Source organism: Rosa rugosa, chromosome 6 (genome assembly GCF_958449725.1).
Source record: "Rosa rugosa chromosome 6, drRosRugo1.1, whole genome shotgun sequence".
In the NCBI taxonomy this organism is placed as follows: domain Eukaryota; kingdom Viridiplantae; phylum Streptophyta; class Magnoliopsida; order Rosales; family Rosaceae; genus Rosa; species Rosa rugosa.
In genome coordinates, this window is record NC_084825.1 from 22,261,500 (window position 1) to 22,279,412 (window position 17,913).

General features: G+C 38.6%; 1 protein-coding gene across 2 annotated transcripts; it reads left to right on the forward strand.

The window, feature by feature from the left end:
* The first annotated feature begins 9,884 nt into the window (after window positions 1-9,884).
* Window positions 9,885-15,543, forward strand: LOC133713832 (uncharacterized). 2 transcript variants are annotated; one of them, XM_062139874.1, is made up of 5 exons: window positions 9,885-10,047; window positions 10,146-10,195; window positions 10,993-11,098; window positions 11,185-11,243; window positions 14,974-15,543. In XM_062139874.1, exons 1-5 carry the CDS (start codon window positions 9,934-9,936, stop codon window positions 15,086-15,088), a joined length of 444 nt encoding a protein of 147 aa, XP_061995858.1. In that variant the 5' UTR covers window positions 9,885-9,933; the 3' UTR covers window positions 15,089-15,543. The 2 variants fall into 2 exon arrangements, with proteins under 2 accessions (XP_061995858.1, XP_061995859.1); XM_062139875.1 differs by having other exon boundaries at window positions 14,994-15,543.
* Window positions 15,544-17,913: the final 2,370 nt, after the last annotated feature.

Sequence of the window (17,913 nt, forward strand, 5' to 3'; positions counted from 1 at the left end):
CGGTACAAGGGCGTGGTTCACTAATAGATGCCATGGTCACCCCCGTGACCTATTGATCTCCACAGATCAATATATCTCAACAAATCAACAATTTATTGTTTCTCAACAATAAATTTAATACCTCTCACAATATTGTTGCTTTTCAACAATAAACTCAACACAACCATAACAGTACATAATATCTCACAATTTCAACAATACATATTATTTCACATAAATAATATATATATAGATAGACATTCACACAGGAATGCCCATTAATACCAACTATAGTTCACACAATGACGACAAAAAATAAATTAATTAAAAGTACTCGGTTCGTAATATGAACCACGTGAGGTTTACTCACCTCGATAATCCCGCTGCGTCTTCAATTCCGCTCAAAATACGATCCACAATCGTCCACTAACTCAAACCGTCAATCACCTAGTCAGATACGATCTTAACTTAGCAATCATTCATAAACCACACATATACGGAAATCCAACGGTCGGATTCTAATTTAATGATGATCCAACGGCCAGATCGAATTTATATGATGATCCAACGGTCGGATCCTCACGGATCGCCCTTAGGATCTTCCTCCAAAATTATCACGAAGATCCAACGGTCAGATCTTCTTGAATCACTCTAACAAACATCTCCTCAAAATTATACGAAAATCCGACGGTTAGATTCTCACGAATCGCCTTCCGAATCACTATTTCACAATTATACGAAGATCCAACGGTCGGATCTTCGCCCATGACCACACAAAGCCACTGGGACAGTCATAAGATCAACATAACAAAACTACAAGTCCATCGAACGGTCTGATCTTCACAGATCACAAATCGAACGATCGAAATCGATCGAAACTTAAAAATTCATAACTTAATCATACGATATCCAAAAATTATGAATTATATATGCAAACGATCGTATCGACACGTAGAACACAAAAATGGACAGAAACTGTCCTTGGGGTGGCCGGAGGTCGCCGGAAACCACCATCACAGTGGCGGCACCGCCACCCATCCAAAGTCAAAATTAGACAAAACTCCCAACACGAAAGTTCTTCATCTTAACTCGAATTGAAACTTTCATAACTACACCAAAGTCAGATTATAAGCCAAAAAGTAGAATTTTACCTTATAAGGTTTGAAACCCGAAGAACCCTAGTTTTGAATTCGTTCCAATTCGATCTCCACAGATGAAATCGATGCAATCCACCTTAGGGGAAATGATCTACATCCTCAGAAGTGCAGAATCCTCTCAAGAATCACGGCAAAAGGTGGCCGGAGGAGGGAGAACGACGGTGGGGAAAGGAGGTGATTTCCAGCTCGACTGCACCGTGTTCTTCGACTTGTAGCGGCTACCACGTTGGTTATTTCCCCTCGATGTCTTCTACAAAGTTGTAATATAGCTCAGGCCCAGCAAAATCTCTTTTGGAATCAACTCGATTCGAGGTTGGATGAGAGAGATATCGGCCGGTGAAGGAAGAGCAGCATCGGGCGAATTCCAGCTCGAGCTGTGCAGCTTCTCGGCCTCCTAGCACCTTCCATGGTTCTTTTCTCACTTTGATGTCTTCTAGGAAGTTTTAACTGACTTCAAGGCGAATGAAAATACTTTTGGAATCAAGTCGATCGGAGGTCTGTGGAGGGAGATATGGCCGGTGGAAGAGAGAGGAACAAATCTGGGCTCGGGAGAGAATTGGGGAGAAAATATAGGTTTCTGAAATTTCTGTCCTCCAATGCAATTTCCGGAACTTTTTTTTGTATTTATAGAATTTTCCCGATTTTCAATCGCTTATAACTTTCTCATACGAACTCCGATTTTCGCATTCCATATGTCCACGAACTCGTATCGACGCGCTCTACAACTTTCATGAATGAAGTTTTCCCAAATTCCCAATGTATAAAAAGTCACTTTTTGAGACCTCCTAAATAACGTTCGTTTTCGAAAATTAATCGTTCGAACTAATTCCATAACTTCTCCAAGCCTCGTACTCGCTCCCACTATCGTGAAATCATTTCTAAAAATCCACGGAAATTAATTTGGATTTTTCGGGGTATTACAATCTACCCTCCTTAAAGAAATTTCGTCCCGAAATTTGAGCGTAAGTCAATTCCTCTCGATTAAGGTTGACCTAACCATAGAATCTCCATCTTTTCCAAATCTGTAGTAATCTACAGAGCCTCAGCTCTTTGTATAAAAATACATTCCTATGGCCACTAAATCCTTTCATCACAAACGTAAACTCACACAACAACTGCTCAACAACACTCCACATCACATACACAAAATCGTCACATGGATCATCTCATAGATCCTCACATAGATCATCACATAGATCTTCACTTAGATCATCACTCTGTACTGGCATACAAGCACAGTAAACACTCCCACAAAGTGTTTCGCTACTCAATTAGCATCACGGTAAATCTCTATAATAAAACTCAAGCATGCACCATTCTTCACAACAATAGTGATGCATCACTCAAAACAAATCATCCCCAAAAGCACGCCAATAAAATATGTCACCCAGTGACGATGACTTGGGCTTGCTCAATCCTTGGGCTAAGCATTAGGGCTGGCCAATTGGGCCGAAGAAATCGGACCATCCACATTTCGAACCGGCCCGAACCAAATTGGGTTTAACATTTGGGCCTACCATTCGGGCCGAACAATTGGGCTTACCATTTGGGCCTACCAATCGGGCCGAACAATTGGGCTCACTATTTGGACTTACTATTTGGGCCTACCAATCGGCCCACCAACTTCCAGCTCGGCTACGGTATGAAATTGTACATACCGTATATACGTATGCATACCGTACAGACCGTATATACGTATGCATAACGTACAACTGTATATACGTATGCATACCGTACAGACCGTATATACGTATGTATACCGTACATACCGTATATACGTCCGTATATCAAGCATATACGAGATCCAAAAATATTTGTAAGAGGTAAGGTTCGAACTCCCGACCCTCGAACACGAAGGTTTTGCTCCCAACCACTGAAGCAAGAGCTGCCTTCATTAATATATGCTCACGTGTTAAATTTATTATGTCATAAGCGACATAAATAAAATAACGGGGGAGGCAAGGTTCGAAACCTTAACCTGCTGCACGAAACCTTTGTCCCCAACCACTGGAGCACAAGCTGTGCTTAATATAATGTGTACAAATGTTATACTTATTATGTCATAAGCGAACATAATAAAAATAAACGAGAGGCAAGGTTCGAACCTCTGACCTCTTGTACAAGAGCCTTGCTCTTCAACCACTAGAGCACCAGCTGCTCTCGTTACTATCCATGCAACTTCTTTTATTTATTCTATCATAAGCGATAGAATAACAACAAACTGTCGGTACACTCCACGTGCCACGACACGTCTCTTCCGTGATTTACGGAAAGCAAATCACTTTCGGCTAAAGCTGTCTGCCACAGCGTCTCGAGGTTCGGCCTGTCCCCTTACACGCTCAACACGCGCCAACAGCTTTTCCGGGTTTCGGGGCGACTTTAATCCAACGCGTGGATTCAAATTCTGAGATCGTTCATCCAACGGTGGAGATCTGCTCACCTTGTTCTATAAATAGGTGCATTCTGGAGAAAAACTGTTCACTCCAAAAGAAAAGAAATTTTCTTCCGAGCTCAAGTCTTTCTCTCTCAACTCTTCAGCCTTTCTCTTCTCAAATCCTTTCTTCATCAATTTCGATCCTTCTCTTCTGATCTTCTCTCCCATCTAGTTGATTCAATCCCATCTTTCCTCTGAACTTTCAGATCTTCAATCTTTTCCTCCAAATCTTCAATCCTTCTTTCTCAGATCTTTTCTTCCATTTGAAGATTCGATCTCATCTTTCCTCTGAGAATCTCAGATCTCCAATCACCAGTTCAACAACTCCAATCCTTCTAACAAAATCTCCCTCAAACACTAAACCATGTATTCCTCGATTTTCACATCCTCTCACTCCATGACCCAATAGCCACGAACTCTGCAACTAATGGAGCTCCAAACCCCGCAACAAATGGAACCACAACAACAGCAACCAACAGAGGAGGGAGGAAACACCCAAGCAGCTGGAAGTAGTGCCAACATGGATTTCTGGCGAAGCCGTACCAGGTGGATTCCTACTCCAGAACAAATAAGAATCCTCAAGGATCTTTACTACGTCAAGGGATTTAAGTGCCCAACTACAGAGCACATTCACGAGATCTGCCTCCAGCTGAACCAGTATGGACATGTTGAGGGTAAGAACATTTACTTTTGGTTCCAGAACGTCAGGGCTCGAGAGAAGCAGATGAATAGGTGTAATCAGGCTGCTCCAGTGCCCATGGGAACTAGTTCTCTTGGTACTGGTGGATCCATTGATCTCAATTTTGGGTCCACTGGTTCTACTGGTGCTGGTGGATCCATCGACATCAATTTTGGGCCAGCTGGTGGATCCATTGACATCAATTTTGGGTCCACTAGTTCTACTGATGATGGTAGATCCATTGATCTCAACTTTGGTTCCACCTATTCTACTGGTAATGAAGGATTTCTTGATTTAAATTTTGTTTCATATTCTTCCTCACCCTTCAATACTAATACCAGTACAACTCTTTTGGCACAACAGGAGGACGAACATCCCTGCAACAACGAGGAGGAGATCACCAGGAGGTTGAAACTCTTCCTCTGTTCCCCGTGCACGGCGAGGACGTCTTTGGTAACCCGAAGACTACATCCGAGGAAGGTAGCGTATTTGGTTACTATTCTGGTGGCTCAGGCGGTTACAACAGTGGCTCTAACGTTTCTCTTGAGCTCAGCCTCAATCCATCCGGAGCTGCTGACTAGGCTTAGCATAGCATAGTCCTCGTTTTTTTTTTTTTTTTTTTTTGTAATATAAAATCAATAAGATGGTGTGCATGTTTTCCTTTCTTTTTGTTTAACCAACGACAACACCAAGGATCGAACCTTGGTCACCCAATACTATTTTCAAAACCATAAACAACTCTACTGCACACATCTTTCATAATGATGCAATAAAAACAATCACTCAAAAAGAATCCAACAATCAATTAAGTCGCATCGAGGTCTAGCTAGTATCCTCTGAGTCAAACCAAACACAACAATTTCATCGATAGGATTAGGGATTTATAAAGCTAAACACATCCTGAGTTAGCTAGGAAAAACCCACGTCTTTAGAGTTACTCTTACAACTCTTATAGAATCTCGATAATTCCATCTATCAATTGCTTCAACAAAAACTCACCACAATTCAATCCCTAACATTTAGCGATTCAGAATTCGAATCAAACTCCATATCACATAGTAATTCACTTGAACCACCATGGATACCTAACAAAGTCACTAAAATCAATATCCGAAATTGCGTTTAACTATATCACCTAAAATCAATCACCAAAGGCACACACTCTCATCCAACATCATTCACAAGAACTGATTCTAACTCTCCCAATTAATTACACCAAAATCAACTCCCTTGCAAAACTTTAAGTGTCCCGCCTACTTAAACTTAAAACACACAACAACTTCAAATTCACTGCAGTCCATCTCCATACTATGATCCAAAACTTAAGAAAACTAGTTCACCACACAAAGGCCACAAAATTCAATTTCATTCACTTGAACAAAACTATATTCACAAGTCACGGTCAGGTCATCAACCCATGGTGTTCAAATGAATAAATTTCAAATCCAGTTTTCCTTTTGAATTGTAACGTATCGTTCCAAAATGATGCAAGCAACATCAACCACGTATATAAGACACGTCTCGCGAACTCAATTCAAATTCCGAATCATCAAAACTACTACTAATTCCAATTCTACCAACAATCCTGATTCTGAAGGAATTATAGTACTCAACGACAACCCAAAACAATGGTCTCTCATCTCTAACCATCGAGCACAAAATAAAATTCTTGTCTCGCACCTTAAACCCTGCTTAACAACTTACAAGCACAAGGAAGAAGTAACCACAATAATTTCTTTCCTAACCTCAACCCTACTAACAAACTCCACAAGGACATCTCATTACAAAACAAGATATTTAATCCTTGATACGTACATCCCATCCAAACGTCTGTACGTCCAACTTAAGAAGACAAAATTTATAACAATTCATACTCGTATCCACACTAGGTACGTGCATAGGTCAACATCATGCCTTCAACCAACACTTCAACATCCAAAAGGACCTCACTTCCATAAAACAAATCTCACCGACTCATCAGAGTTAAATCTAGAGGTCTCTATTCCTCGAAGATTACAACCTGCGGAAACTAAATTTATTCTAATACGAACTTAGAAGACAACTCTACCGTCCTACAGACATACACGCTGTCTAGACCCCATACTAAGACATACCCAATGATTATACCAGTACCGAAGAGTATATGATGGGGATCCGCTGCAGACGGGCCATCACTCGGGGAGTACTGATTATCACCAAATATGTACCTTACGCTCTGATACCAAACTGTCACGCCCCGAATTTTGAATAATAAATTCAAATCCGAAACATGAATAATTACAATTACAAAATCCAAATCTCGAAACTTCGAGTTCATTATTACAATTCACTCTCACAAGCAATATTGTAAAGCTCAATGAGCATAACACACCTCACAACGTACAATTGCTGTAAAACTCTAACAATTGCTCTAACCGCACGATCACCGTCCTGGTTCTCCTGTCCTGTAGGATTACCCGCTACACAATTTGAATAGTGTACCGGGAGTTGCAACAACACAAAACCCGGTAAGCTTTTTACAGCCAGTATGAGTAAACAAGAAAGAACTGTTGATTTAATAAAATACATTTCCTTTAACTCAAGTATAGAAATGTAGAAACATCACAATTACAATGATCACCACAAAACCACTTCACTTTCTCACTCTCATATATATATAAATATATATATATATAAATATTATACACTTATGAGTCACTCCCCGTTACCCTCATAAGGTCACTCAACATTTGGCAGACAGACTAGAGCTCTAACTGATCGTTTCCACCTACCCGGCGCGAGGGCGTGGTTCACGATTTAATGCTATTAGCTTCCACCTACCCGGTACAAGGGCGTGGTTCACTAATAGATGCCATGGTCACCCCCGTGACCTATTGATCTCCACAGATCAATATATCTCAACAAATCAACAATTTATTGTTTCTCAACAATAAATTTAATACCTCTCACAATATTGTTGCTTTTCAACAATAAACTCAACACAACCATAACAGTACATAATATCTCACAATTTCAACAATACATATTATTTCACATAAATAATATATATATAGATAGACATTCACACAGGAATGCCCATTAATACCAACTATAGTTCACACAATGACGACAAAAAATAAATTAATTAAAAGTACTCGGTTCGTAATATGAACCACGTGAGGTTTACTCACCTCGATAATCCCGCTGCGTCTTCAATTCCGCTCAAAATACGATCCACAATCGTCCACTAACTCAAACCGTCAATCACCTAGTCAGATACGATCTTAACTTAGCAATCATTCATAAACCACACATATACGGAAATCCAACGGTCGGATTCTAATTTAATGATGATCCAACGGCCAGATCGAATTTATATGATGATCCAACGGTCGGATCCTCACGGATCGCCCTTAGGATCTTCCTCCAAAATTATCACGAAGATCCAACGGTCAGATCTTCTTGAATCACTCTAACAAACATCTCCTCAAAATTATACGAAAATCCGACGGTTAGATTCTCACGAATCGCCTTCCGAATCACTATTTCACAATTATACGAAGATCCAACGGTCGGATCTTCGCCCATGACCACACAAAGCCACTGGGACAGTCATAAGATCAACATAACAAAACTACAAGTCCATCGAACGGTCTGATCTTCACAGATCACAAATCGAACGATCGAAATCGATCGAAACTTAAAAATTCATAACTTAATCATACGATATCCAAAAATTATGAATTATATATGCAAACGATCGTATCGACACGTAGAACACAAAAATGGACAGAAACTGTCCTTGGGGTGGCCGGAGGTCGCCGGAAACCACCATCACAGTGGCGGCACCGCCACCCATCCAAAGTCAAAATTAGACAAAACTCCCAACACGAAAGTTCTTCATCTTAACTCGAATTGAAACTTTCATAACTACACCAAAGTCAGATTATAAGCCAAAAAGTAGAATTTTACCTTATAAGGTTTGAAACCCGAAGAACCCTAGTTTTGAATTCGTTCCAATTCGATCTCCACAGATGAAATCGATGCAATCCACCTTAGGGGAAATGATCTACATCCTCAGAAGTGCAGAATCCTCTCAAGAATCACGGCAAAAGGTGGCCGGAGGAGGGAGAACGACGGTGGGGAAAGGAGGTGATTTCCAGCTCGACTGCACCGTGTTCTTCGACTTGTAGCGGCTACCACGTTGGTTATTTCCCCTCGATGTCTTCTACAAAGTTGTAATATAGCTCAGGCCCAGCAAAATCCCTTTTGGAATCAACTCGATTCGAGGTTGGATGAGAGAGATATCGGCCGGTGAAGGAAGAGCAGCATCGGGCGAATTCCAGCTCGAGCTGTGCAGCTTCTCGGCCTCCTAGCACCTTCCATGGTTCTTTTCTCACTTTGATGTCTTCTAGGAAGTTTTAACTGACTTCAAGGCGAATGAAAATACTTTTGGAATCAAGTCGATCGGAGGTCTGTGGAGGGAGATATGGCCGGTGGAAGAGAGAGGAACAAATCTGGGCTCGGGAGAGAATTGGGGAGAAAATATAGGTTTCTGAAATTTCTGTCCTCCAATGCAATTTCCGGAACTTTTTTTTGTATTTATAGAATTTTCCCGATTTTCAATCGCTTATAACTTTCTCATACGAACTCCGATTTTCGCATTCCATATGTCCACGAACTCGTATCGACGCGCTCTACAACTTTCATGAATGAAGTTTTCCCAAATTCCCAATGTATAAAAAGTCACTTTTTGAGACCTCCTAAATAACGTTCGTTTTCGAAAATTAATCGTTCGAACTAATTCCATAACTTCTCCAAGCCTCGTACTCGCTCCCACTATCGTGAAATCATTTCTAAAAATCCACGGAAATTAATTTGGATTTTTCGGGGTATTACAAATATAATCAACTGTAACAATTGATTCATTGATCTATATAACCAAAATTAATTAGCATCTAACAAAGTTTATTCATTAAATTCCTTGTTACTCTCATCTGCGTAAGTGTTCATGCATCATCACTGTTACTAATTCTATAACTTATGTATATGTGAAAAATCAAAACACTTCTATGCACCTAGATAGACATTAAGGTATCCACAAACTACATGTATAGATTTCTTATCTTTGTCTTCAGGCGAACAAAAGAGAATATATATGTTGAAGTTGCTAACGAACAGAGAGATCGATCACACCAGATAATAATAAAATTTTGGCCAAAATCTGTTCATCCAATTGTTCATAAGTTGGAATTTTTATATTTTACATTTGTTACTTTTTGTTTATTGCAATGTTCAGCCACAACTCTGATGAATATCAAAAAAAAATTTACACATGATAATCACTGACTTATTGTTTAAAACAATGAGATCGATAAACAATTACGTCGTGAAACGGAGAATAATATAATAAGAATGCTATAATCTAATTTTAATGAAATGTATTAATTAAACTAAAACATTTCAATTCAGAAATGACTCAGTGTTATAATATAAGGAGTAAAATTTTACACTCAAAAAAACAAAAAAAAAAATTGTGCCCACCTAAAATTAATTATTATATATATAAAAATATTTTTACCTTCGAAATCTAAGGTACGTAGCAAAAAACCCAAAATACCCCTCTGAACAAATCTAACCCATGATGCTCATTATTTTAGCTTAGTGAAGTCGAGAGGAAGTCGAAGAAGAAGAAGAAGAACAAAATGGTGAGCCGAAATTCCTCATGTTGTTCTTCTCCACTCAGAATCCAAATCCTCTTAGTATTGTCGTTGCTATTCTCTCCCGCAGTTCTCGCCAAGTCCCGTCGCCCAATCAGTGTATGTATCTCTTTTTCCTCTGTCAATTTACGACGTTGTGAATTTTTGTTCCTTAATTCTGAATCATGGTTGGGTTTGTGCATGTGGGTATTTGACAGGACATTGAGACAAGGCAGAAGAAGACCCAATGCTATGCTGATATTGACAGGTACCCATCTACAATATCCTTCATCTCTTTGCATTTTCCTGTCAAATTTTTATTTTTTCTTATGGCTTCTGTGTCAGTTGTGGAATTCGGTTAAACCCATTAGATATATTTGAGGTTTTAGAGAGAACTCTTTTTAGTTGTTTTCACTTTGCTATATTATGTAACTAGACTGGAACACAAGTGGTGTTTTTCTTAGCATATGGTCCAATTTAAGAACTGCCAGCATTTAACAAAAAAATATTTTACAAGCTTTGAAACCAAAGCCATTCTGGCCTGTTGCTCGGAAAAATCTACGGCCTTGGGAGTAAAGAAGCTTGAATTTAGCTGGTGGTTTTGTTGAACAAATTTCATTTGGGTCTTGTCTACTCGTGGCATCTGGAAGCTAGGACATTTACATGATAGGGAAATTTCAAAAATAAGTGGGAAAGTTATGCATAGATATACATATGCCTAAACATGATAAATAAAAGTCAAATAGTTACATTTCAATAACATATGTGTTCTTTCTTGTACAATGCTCTGAAAGTTCTGAAGGTTGCATTTAGCTGCTGGCCGTATCTGTAAATTTGTCCTGAAATGGCCATCCTTCATCAGTTTCAGATCGGAACAATCAGATGTAACAGATATATTTTATTTCCATACGAACCTAAATCCATTGCTTCTGTTTTTTTTTTTTCCAACAAAATTTCAGTTTCTTGTTTCTTTTAAAGATGATAATAGACTGGCATGGGGATTATTTCTTTTATAAATGTGTTCTGCTCTGATTGCTCTACTTTGTTCTTTTACATTTGGAATAGTGGCTTGTGGGGATGGCAATGCAAGTCAACTATGATAGCAAAGGAGAATTGTGTTTTGAAATGCCTCTCTCCAACTTGTTATGAGCTCGTCTATGAGAGCGATCCGGTACGATGGTGTATACTGTAAGACTCTATGGATTGACAAGTACATGAAAAATTTCTGCTTTTGACTTTGTCATGTTCTCATTGTAGCTTGAAGAAGGAGAGAAAGATCTTCTTAGAGGACAAGAGTTCAAGTACTGTATGCATAAGTAAGTTCCATTTATTTAGGGTTCTTATTTTTTTGGTACATGTTTCATGAGCAACTTAATGATTAGGAATCCTGGAATTTAAGATAACACAAGGACCATGTTTTGAAACTATCAGTGTTTTATTTCATTGATGTCTTCATGTGAGGGACAAATTGTCAATAGACAAAGTGTTCATCAACAGTGCCAAGTGTGTTAATGTGATAGATTACTGAAAACCGCAGTTACCGAGTTTTCAGTTTTCCTTTTGAAGTCCTTGCTATCATTAGGATAGATTTTTGGGAACCATGAACTGGTTCACTAAGAATGTGGAAACTCAAGTCTTCGTTGCAGAATCTGAAAATGATAATCCTGGAGTTCTTGTATCTTTTATACAAATATAGAAAACATCAACATTTTTGCAATAGTTTATAGAATGTTAGGAAGATTAATAGGCTGATTGAGAGACAAGTTTGTAAGAGATTGATTTGTTCTGCAGTTTGCAGTAGTGCCTTGGAGTTCATTACGAACCTAATTCTTGGTTGAGCATTCCTGTTTGATAATCTTAATTAAATTGTTGTCTAATTTATAATAGTATATCTGCCATAGAGACTTAGCATGTGTTGTGCTGGATTTGAGCTAATAGTAGTCCACCTGAGTTGTTGGACCAGTGAAGGGAAATACCGAGAAGCTCACAGAGAACATAATAGCCAGAGTTTTGATGAGATAGAATGTTACATTGAATCTTAGCTTTTGTCAGAGCTATAGTGACTAGAAAGTACTCTCTTTGGAATCCAAAGACTAAGCCATTGGCCCAACTCTAACACTGGCCTTTTTGGTTCAAAGAGATGTCTTAGTTATTGTTTAAGTGTCCAAGTCCATTAGAAAATAATTAAGTGAAAGGGATATTTTAATGTCTTAATGACACCTTTTATTCGAGTGTTTGTTTGGTTTTTTGATGAGTGTATAAGGCCTCCTGTAAGGCAAATCAGATTTTGGAATTAATCATAGTTAGTGTTATTGAAGGTTGATAGCTTCTGATCTCCTTCCCTACCGTTTCCTCTCTCTTCTCCCTTAAATATCTACTTTTCTAGGTTCTCTGAAAACCAGCAACTCCAAAGCTTCTAAGTTTCTGGCCTATATCTTGAATTCCTATCTTAAGCCATCATTGTCCTAGAGAACAATTATTTGGGGTTCTTGTGCTACATCAATAGGTATCAGAGCAATACATCATCTCCCCTTCTCTTACTTTTCAACTACTATGGTTAGCAATGCATTCATCACGAATTGAGGCTCTGTCTCAAGATTAAAAAGTGATAAGGTGGCAACCATTGAATTGTTTGCATGGGTCAGTTGAGAAAAAGCATTCAAACTTTTTCTGCTATGCTTTGGGATAACATGACTTGAGATGTAAATAAGGATTTTTTATCTTCAGTCCCTAGGCAGAAACCTAAAGTATTTGAGGCAGACAAGGGACTCCTACGGTCCAGTGTGTTTGAAGCAGAAAAGGGAGTGCTTACAGTACTAGTGGCAAAAAAGGGAACACCCACAGTATTCGAGGCAAAAAAAGAAAAACAAAAAAAGGAAGCATCTCTAGTATTTGAAGCAGAAAAGGAACATGAAGTAATGATAAAGCAACAACATTGTTCGGGTTTAGCTCTGTTTCTCATATGCACAATGAATACAAACAGTAAGATAGAGCAACATTTGGCTAAAACCTGTGGATTTTATAATCAGTTGTGCAACATGGTTAAAGACCGTGGAAATTGTCTCTAATTTGTTTTTGAGGATGCTGTTCACAAGCTCGGGTTGCCTACTGAACCACATCCAAATCCTTACAAGGTGGCATGTGTAAGTAATACAAATGTGGGAAAATAATACAAACCTCAAAGTCCATGGATGCTGTTTGGTGACTTATTCTATTGGTTTTTTCTCAGAGAACAGTCCATGGAAGTGTGGCATATTCTTTTTGGGCAGATAGAAAGGTGAAAAAATTGTTGCTATACTGCTATATCGATTTTCTTTTACAGATGGGGATTCAAATTTTTGCCTGCTAAATTTTTGCTACCCATAAACCCCGAGAGGACAGCACACTTTTCTCCTAATACACATTGAAGCTGGTGATTCTATTCTCAGTCCAGATCCACACTCAACCAAGTCGAGTTCCTTGCAGAGGGAGAGAAGTAATGTTGTAGCTACAGCTTGGCTAGAAAAGTACCCTCTCTGGAACCCCAAGCAGCCATGGGCAGTCGGAAATTAAGGCCTTTTTGGCTCATGGCAGTTTGAGTGTCCAGGTCAATAAGATAATGAATACAGAAGTGACTAGTCATTCTATTAGCTTTTAGTTTATCAAACTATGTTAGCTTGTTGTCTTGGTCTTTTGTTTGTGATTTTTGTTTTTGGATGTGGATTGCTCATCCACTTGTTTGTACTTTTCTTTTTCAAGATAATGAAATTTGGTTTCTCTTCATAAACAGAAACAATATATCTATGGTGGAAGGAACCATTTGTTAAATCAAAACTTATTATGACGATGTATTGAGAATCAAATAAAAAGTATAGCATAAGGGTACTTTTGAGGGAGGAGCTTTGTTGTTGGGCTAGAAGTATTTGGTGTGGTGACTTTGTGACTAGTCTACTTTTTCACACATCATTTCTGTGTACTTCTGGCACCCTGGGCATTCTTTTTGTATGTTTTACTTGAAAAGAGAAAAGTCCTGAAAAAAGGATGCAGTTAGGTTGGACGAGTTGCACTTATTTGATTTTATTTTATATTTCTTGTAGTGTGAGTAAATGAATCCTATTATCACATGTACTTGTAGGATAGTGGTGAAGATAATATGTCTGCATTCCATACAGACGAAAAATGAGCTCTTGCTAAAAGTGTTTTGAAAACATGGTTTTTAATCTGCATAATCATGTGCAACGTCAGTCCTGTTAACTCTTATGGGGTCTATGAATTTTTCATATTGTATCCTATGGTTTTATTAACAAATAATCACAGATTCAGAATTAGAAATGATAATGTTGGCTGGGGAGCATGCATGTGCTTGGTTGGTATATTGCAACCTGTAATCTGCCACTTGTAGTTGATGTCAATATGCATCAGTTAGCATTTAGAAATGATCTTATCCAATGTGTAAGGGTGTTAAAATTTTGGTGCTTTTTCATTGAAAGAGTGGATATAAATATATGACCAGTCAAATTCAAAGGATAAATTCATGTGCAGATGAAGCTAGGAACCAGGATATTTTTTGTGCTTTATGTTCTCAGAGAAAATTACACTTCCAGGTCTCCGATAGTTATGAGCAGCAGCTTTAATTCTGTTTATGTAAATAATGCATGACAGTTTGAGCTACTTAAATCAGTTTATTACAGTTTCTTGACAAAGCATGCCTGACACTGTGCCTCGGTAATAATAGAGTGAGCTTCAAATCCTTAGATGTAGGTTTAGGCTAGGAACGTTTTGCTGAACAGGATATAAACCTTACCAGTGGATTGCTTTGTTTCTGCATGTCTTTTTCCTTATCCTTTCTTTTATCTTTTTGTTGATTTTACTTTTGGTTAATGAGGTTGATCTAGGCATTTCAATAATGTTGATTTTGCTGTATTGTTGTCTTGGAAGTTACTAGCTTCTCCGCTGACCTTTGCTTTCTCTCCTGTTTAACTTTTTGGGTCTGCCAACCCTTACGTTTGTCTTCGAATATTTCCGCTGACTCATGATGATTTACTTGAGGTCGTTATAAAATCTCAGGTATTCATGTTGGCTTGCAGGTTATCTTTGGGGGAGAACCTTGAGGGTATTAAGGGCTCCTTTAATTATTAAAACTGAGTTCACAGCATCGCTTATAAGATATATGAAGCTTTGATTCTCCTTAAAGAAGGTATGTTGGACTGTCAGACTTCCATTTTCCAGTAATCAATTGGTAATTTTCTCCTTGGTGTTTGCATGTGGAATGATTCTATACACGAGCTGAAGTTCAAATCCAGGTTGTCCAGAGTCCGAAATTATGACTGGAAGCAGTTAACAAAAGAAAAAAAAAATGTGACAAGCAGAGACCATTCTGTTTTATTCTTAAACTGTTTCATTTAGTTGTCTACTTGGATGTTTGGATATGAATGATACAATCAGTAGCCTGGCGTAAGAAATTCAGATCAGTCGTGTGTTAAGAAATTATGAACCGAGCTACTATGTTGGAATTTTTTTTTTTTTTAATACGTGTCAGTACTGTTCTATCTTCTATGAAATATGTAATTTCCGAAAAAAGAAAAATAGTTGATGGAGATGAAATGAATCAGCGTCTGATAATATATCTAGTTTTCACTTCTTTTCTCAGATGATATCAAGGGTTATTTTTATCATTACTAGTTTGAGTTGATACTATTGTGTAAACCAAGGCATATGGGGGATGATTTTAGATTTTAGTACCGAGTTGATTGGTTATGATTTCTCTGGAAAACAAAGACAGGCAAAGAGGCGTATAATGGCAGACTACCATTTTGTTGTCATCCGAGTACTCCGGCACAGCACCCCTGCTGGCATTTTTTTTTTTTTTTGAAAGGTCACTGCTGGCATTTATAGGTGAATCCGTGGCAAAAAGAATCTCACCTGGGTTTTAGTACTGCCTATGACATTGGTGTTCAACTACTCAACAAAGCGTTACGTAGCACCCAGTCTCCCCTTTTAGATCAAGTGACAAGTCGGGTAAGCCAGTAACATTGAATCTGCTTTGCTTCCTTCATTCGTGTTCTTGCCATATATTGGCTTCCAATTTTCAACTCAAATTATACAATCTATTCTATCAAGTTACCTGCATGGAAAATTATAGTTAAAGACCTACAGCATGCAGCAGCCATGTTATGTATATGCATTATAGTACTGTTGGTGGATCTGGCGGTGTCAAACCCTTCGGAGGTATTGGAAAAAAAGCACCGGAAATGGAGAAAGTACCTCATCTTGCAGCACAACGGCAGGAAAGAATTCGATGTAGCGAATGCCAACTCAGATGCTTGCCACTGTCTAAACAGAACAAATAGATCAACCGAGTTGGGTTCCTCCACCCTCAGTGATAGTGAAACTTAATGTAGACGGAGCGACCGGCATCTTTGGGGTTGGCAGGGTACCGGTGTTGAAGAGGGAACAGGTCATGGGCGGATTGGAGATCCCTTATCATGGTAAATGGGGAAGCAAGGGCGGTATAAACACAGGCAATACTTCAAGGATTGAAGCTGTGTAGGGCTTGGGGGTTTTCGAGGATTGATGTGGTAAGCGACGTGTTGGGTGCTATAAAATCTCTGCAAACTAATTAATGAGCTTGATTTCAGCGCAGAAGGCCTCCTTATGGAGGAAATAAATTTGGTGCTGGTGTGGAGTACTGCGCTTGGAGTTTTGTTCCCAGAGATTGCAACAAAGTAGCGCATGAAGCTGCAAAGCATGCCTTAGCAATTAGTTTTGCAGTTGATAGGAGGCGCAACTCCTTGGCCAATTGTTCCAATCCATCAAGACAGTTTGTCAAGATCGATAGTCAAGTGAGTCATAGTGCTTAGTTATCAGTTCGTTTCCTAGTGCTTAACTACTAAGCTGCTGTGTAGCATTGAATTCAAGTTGTTAGTGTTTAATATTTCAGTTGAAGTTGTGAGGTTGACTCTTTCCCTGCCTAGGTTTGATCCCAAGTGATTTACCTAGGAAACGTTTAGTGAGGCCACTAAATAGCAGTGATAGCACCAGGAAATCTCATTTGTAACTAGTTGGGACTTACCTGTAAAAAACTATCAATAATGAAAACAATGTTAGTTGCTAATTTACTACAAAGCTACAATCAGTAAGCAAGACTAGGATTATCAAAATCCCTTGGATAATCACCCGATCTTTGTAATATGTTCTTTCTATGAATAACTTGCCCACATTTCATTAATATATCCAGGTAACTTCTCTCTAATTTCCTTAATTAATTAATAAATCATTTTAGATAAGGAGGATAACCATAATTATACCACGTATCCATATATGGGTGAACATATTTATTCTTGTCTTTTTTTTTTTTGAAAAGATTCTTGTTATAATAGTTACGATAGAGTTCACGAACATGCTGAGAAGTTTACCAAATTTTAACAGCAGAGAGGGAAATATCAAGGATCTTAGCTAGCCGTACGGAAGACGGGAAGAGAATATCAAAGCTAGCTGTGTACATTATTCTCTGTTTTTACTTTGCATTAGGCGGCACAGAAGACAAAAGCAAGCAAAAAGTTTATATATCTAGCTACAGTATAAGCAACGGATTTACGAGATAATTCAACGATCAAAGAAAATTGTTAAGGAAAAATGGCTCGTTTCTCACTGATTTTTTTGCAGGTGATTTCGTCGCTTGGAGCCGTTGCTTATGCTCGTACTTATCGTGATCTCTCACACTTCAACAACATTAATCCCAGCCTACTAGAAATCCAAAGGATCAATATTGTGAGTAATCGGTAACTTCTCTTTAGTAATTAGTTTGTTACTTTGTTTCTCCAACTCTAGCTGGTGCTCGCTTTATGTTAAGAACAGAAACTAGTATATATAACTAATTCACTATTCAACTACCTACACTTGCAGTCGTCGTTGACGGTGGACCTTGCTCCATCATCTGTTAGTCGCACTCGCACCAGACTAGCTTCTGAAGATTTAGCGTCCGCGTCTGAAGATTTAGCGTCCGCG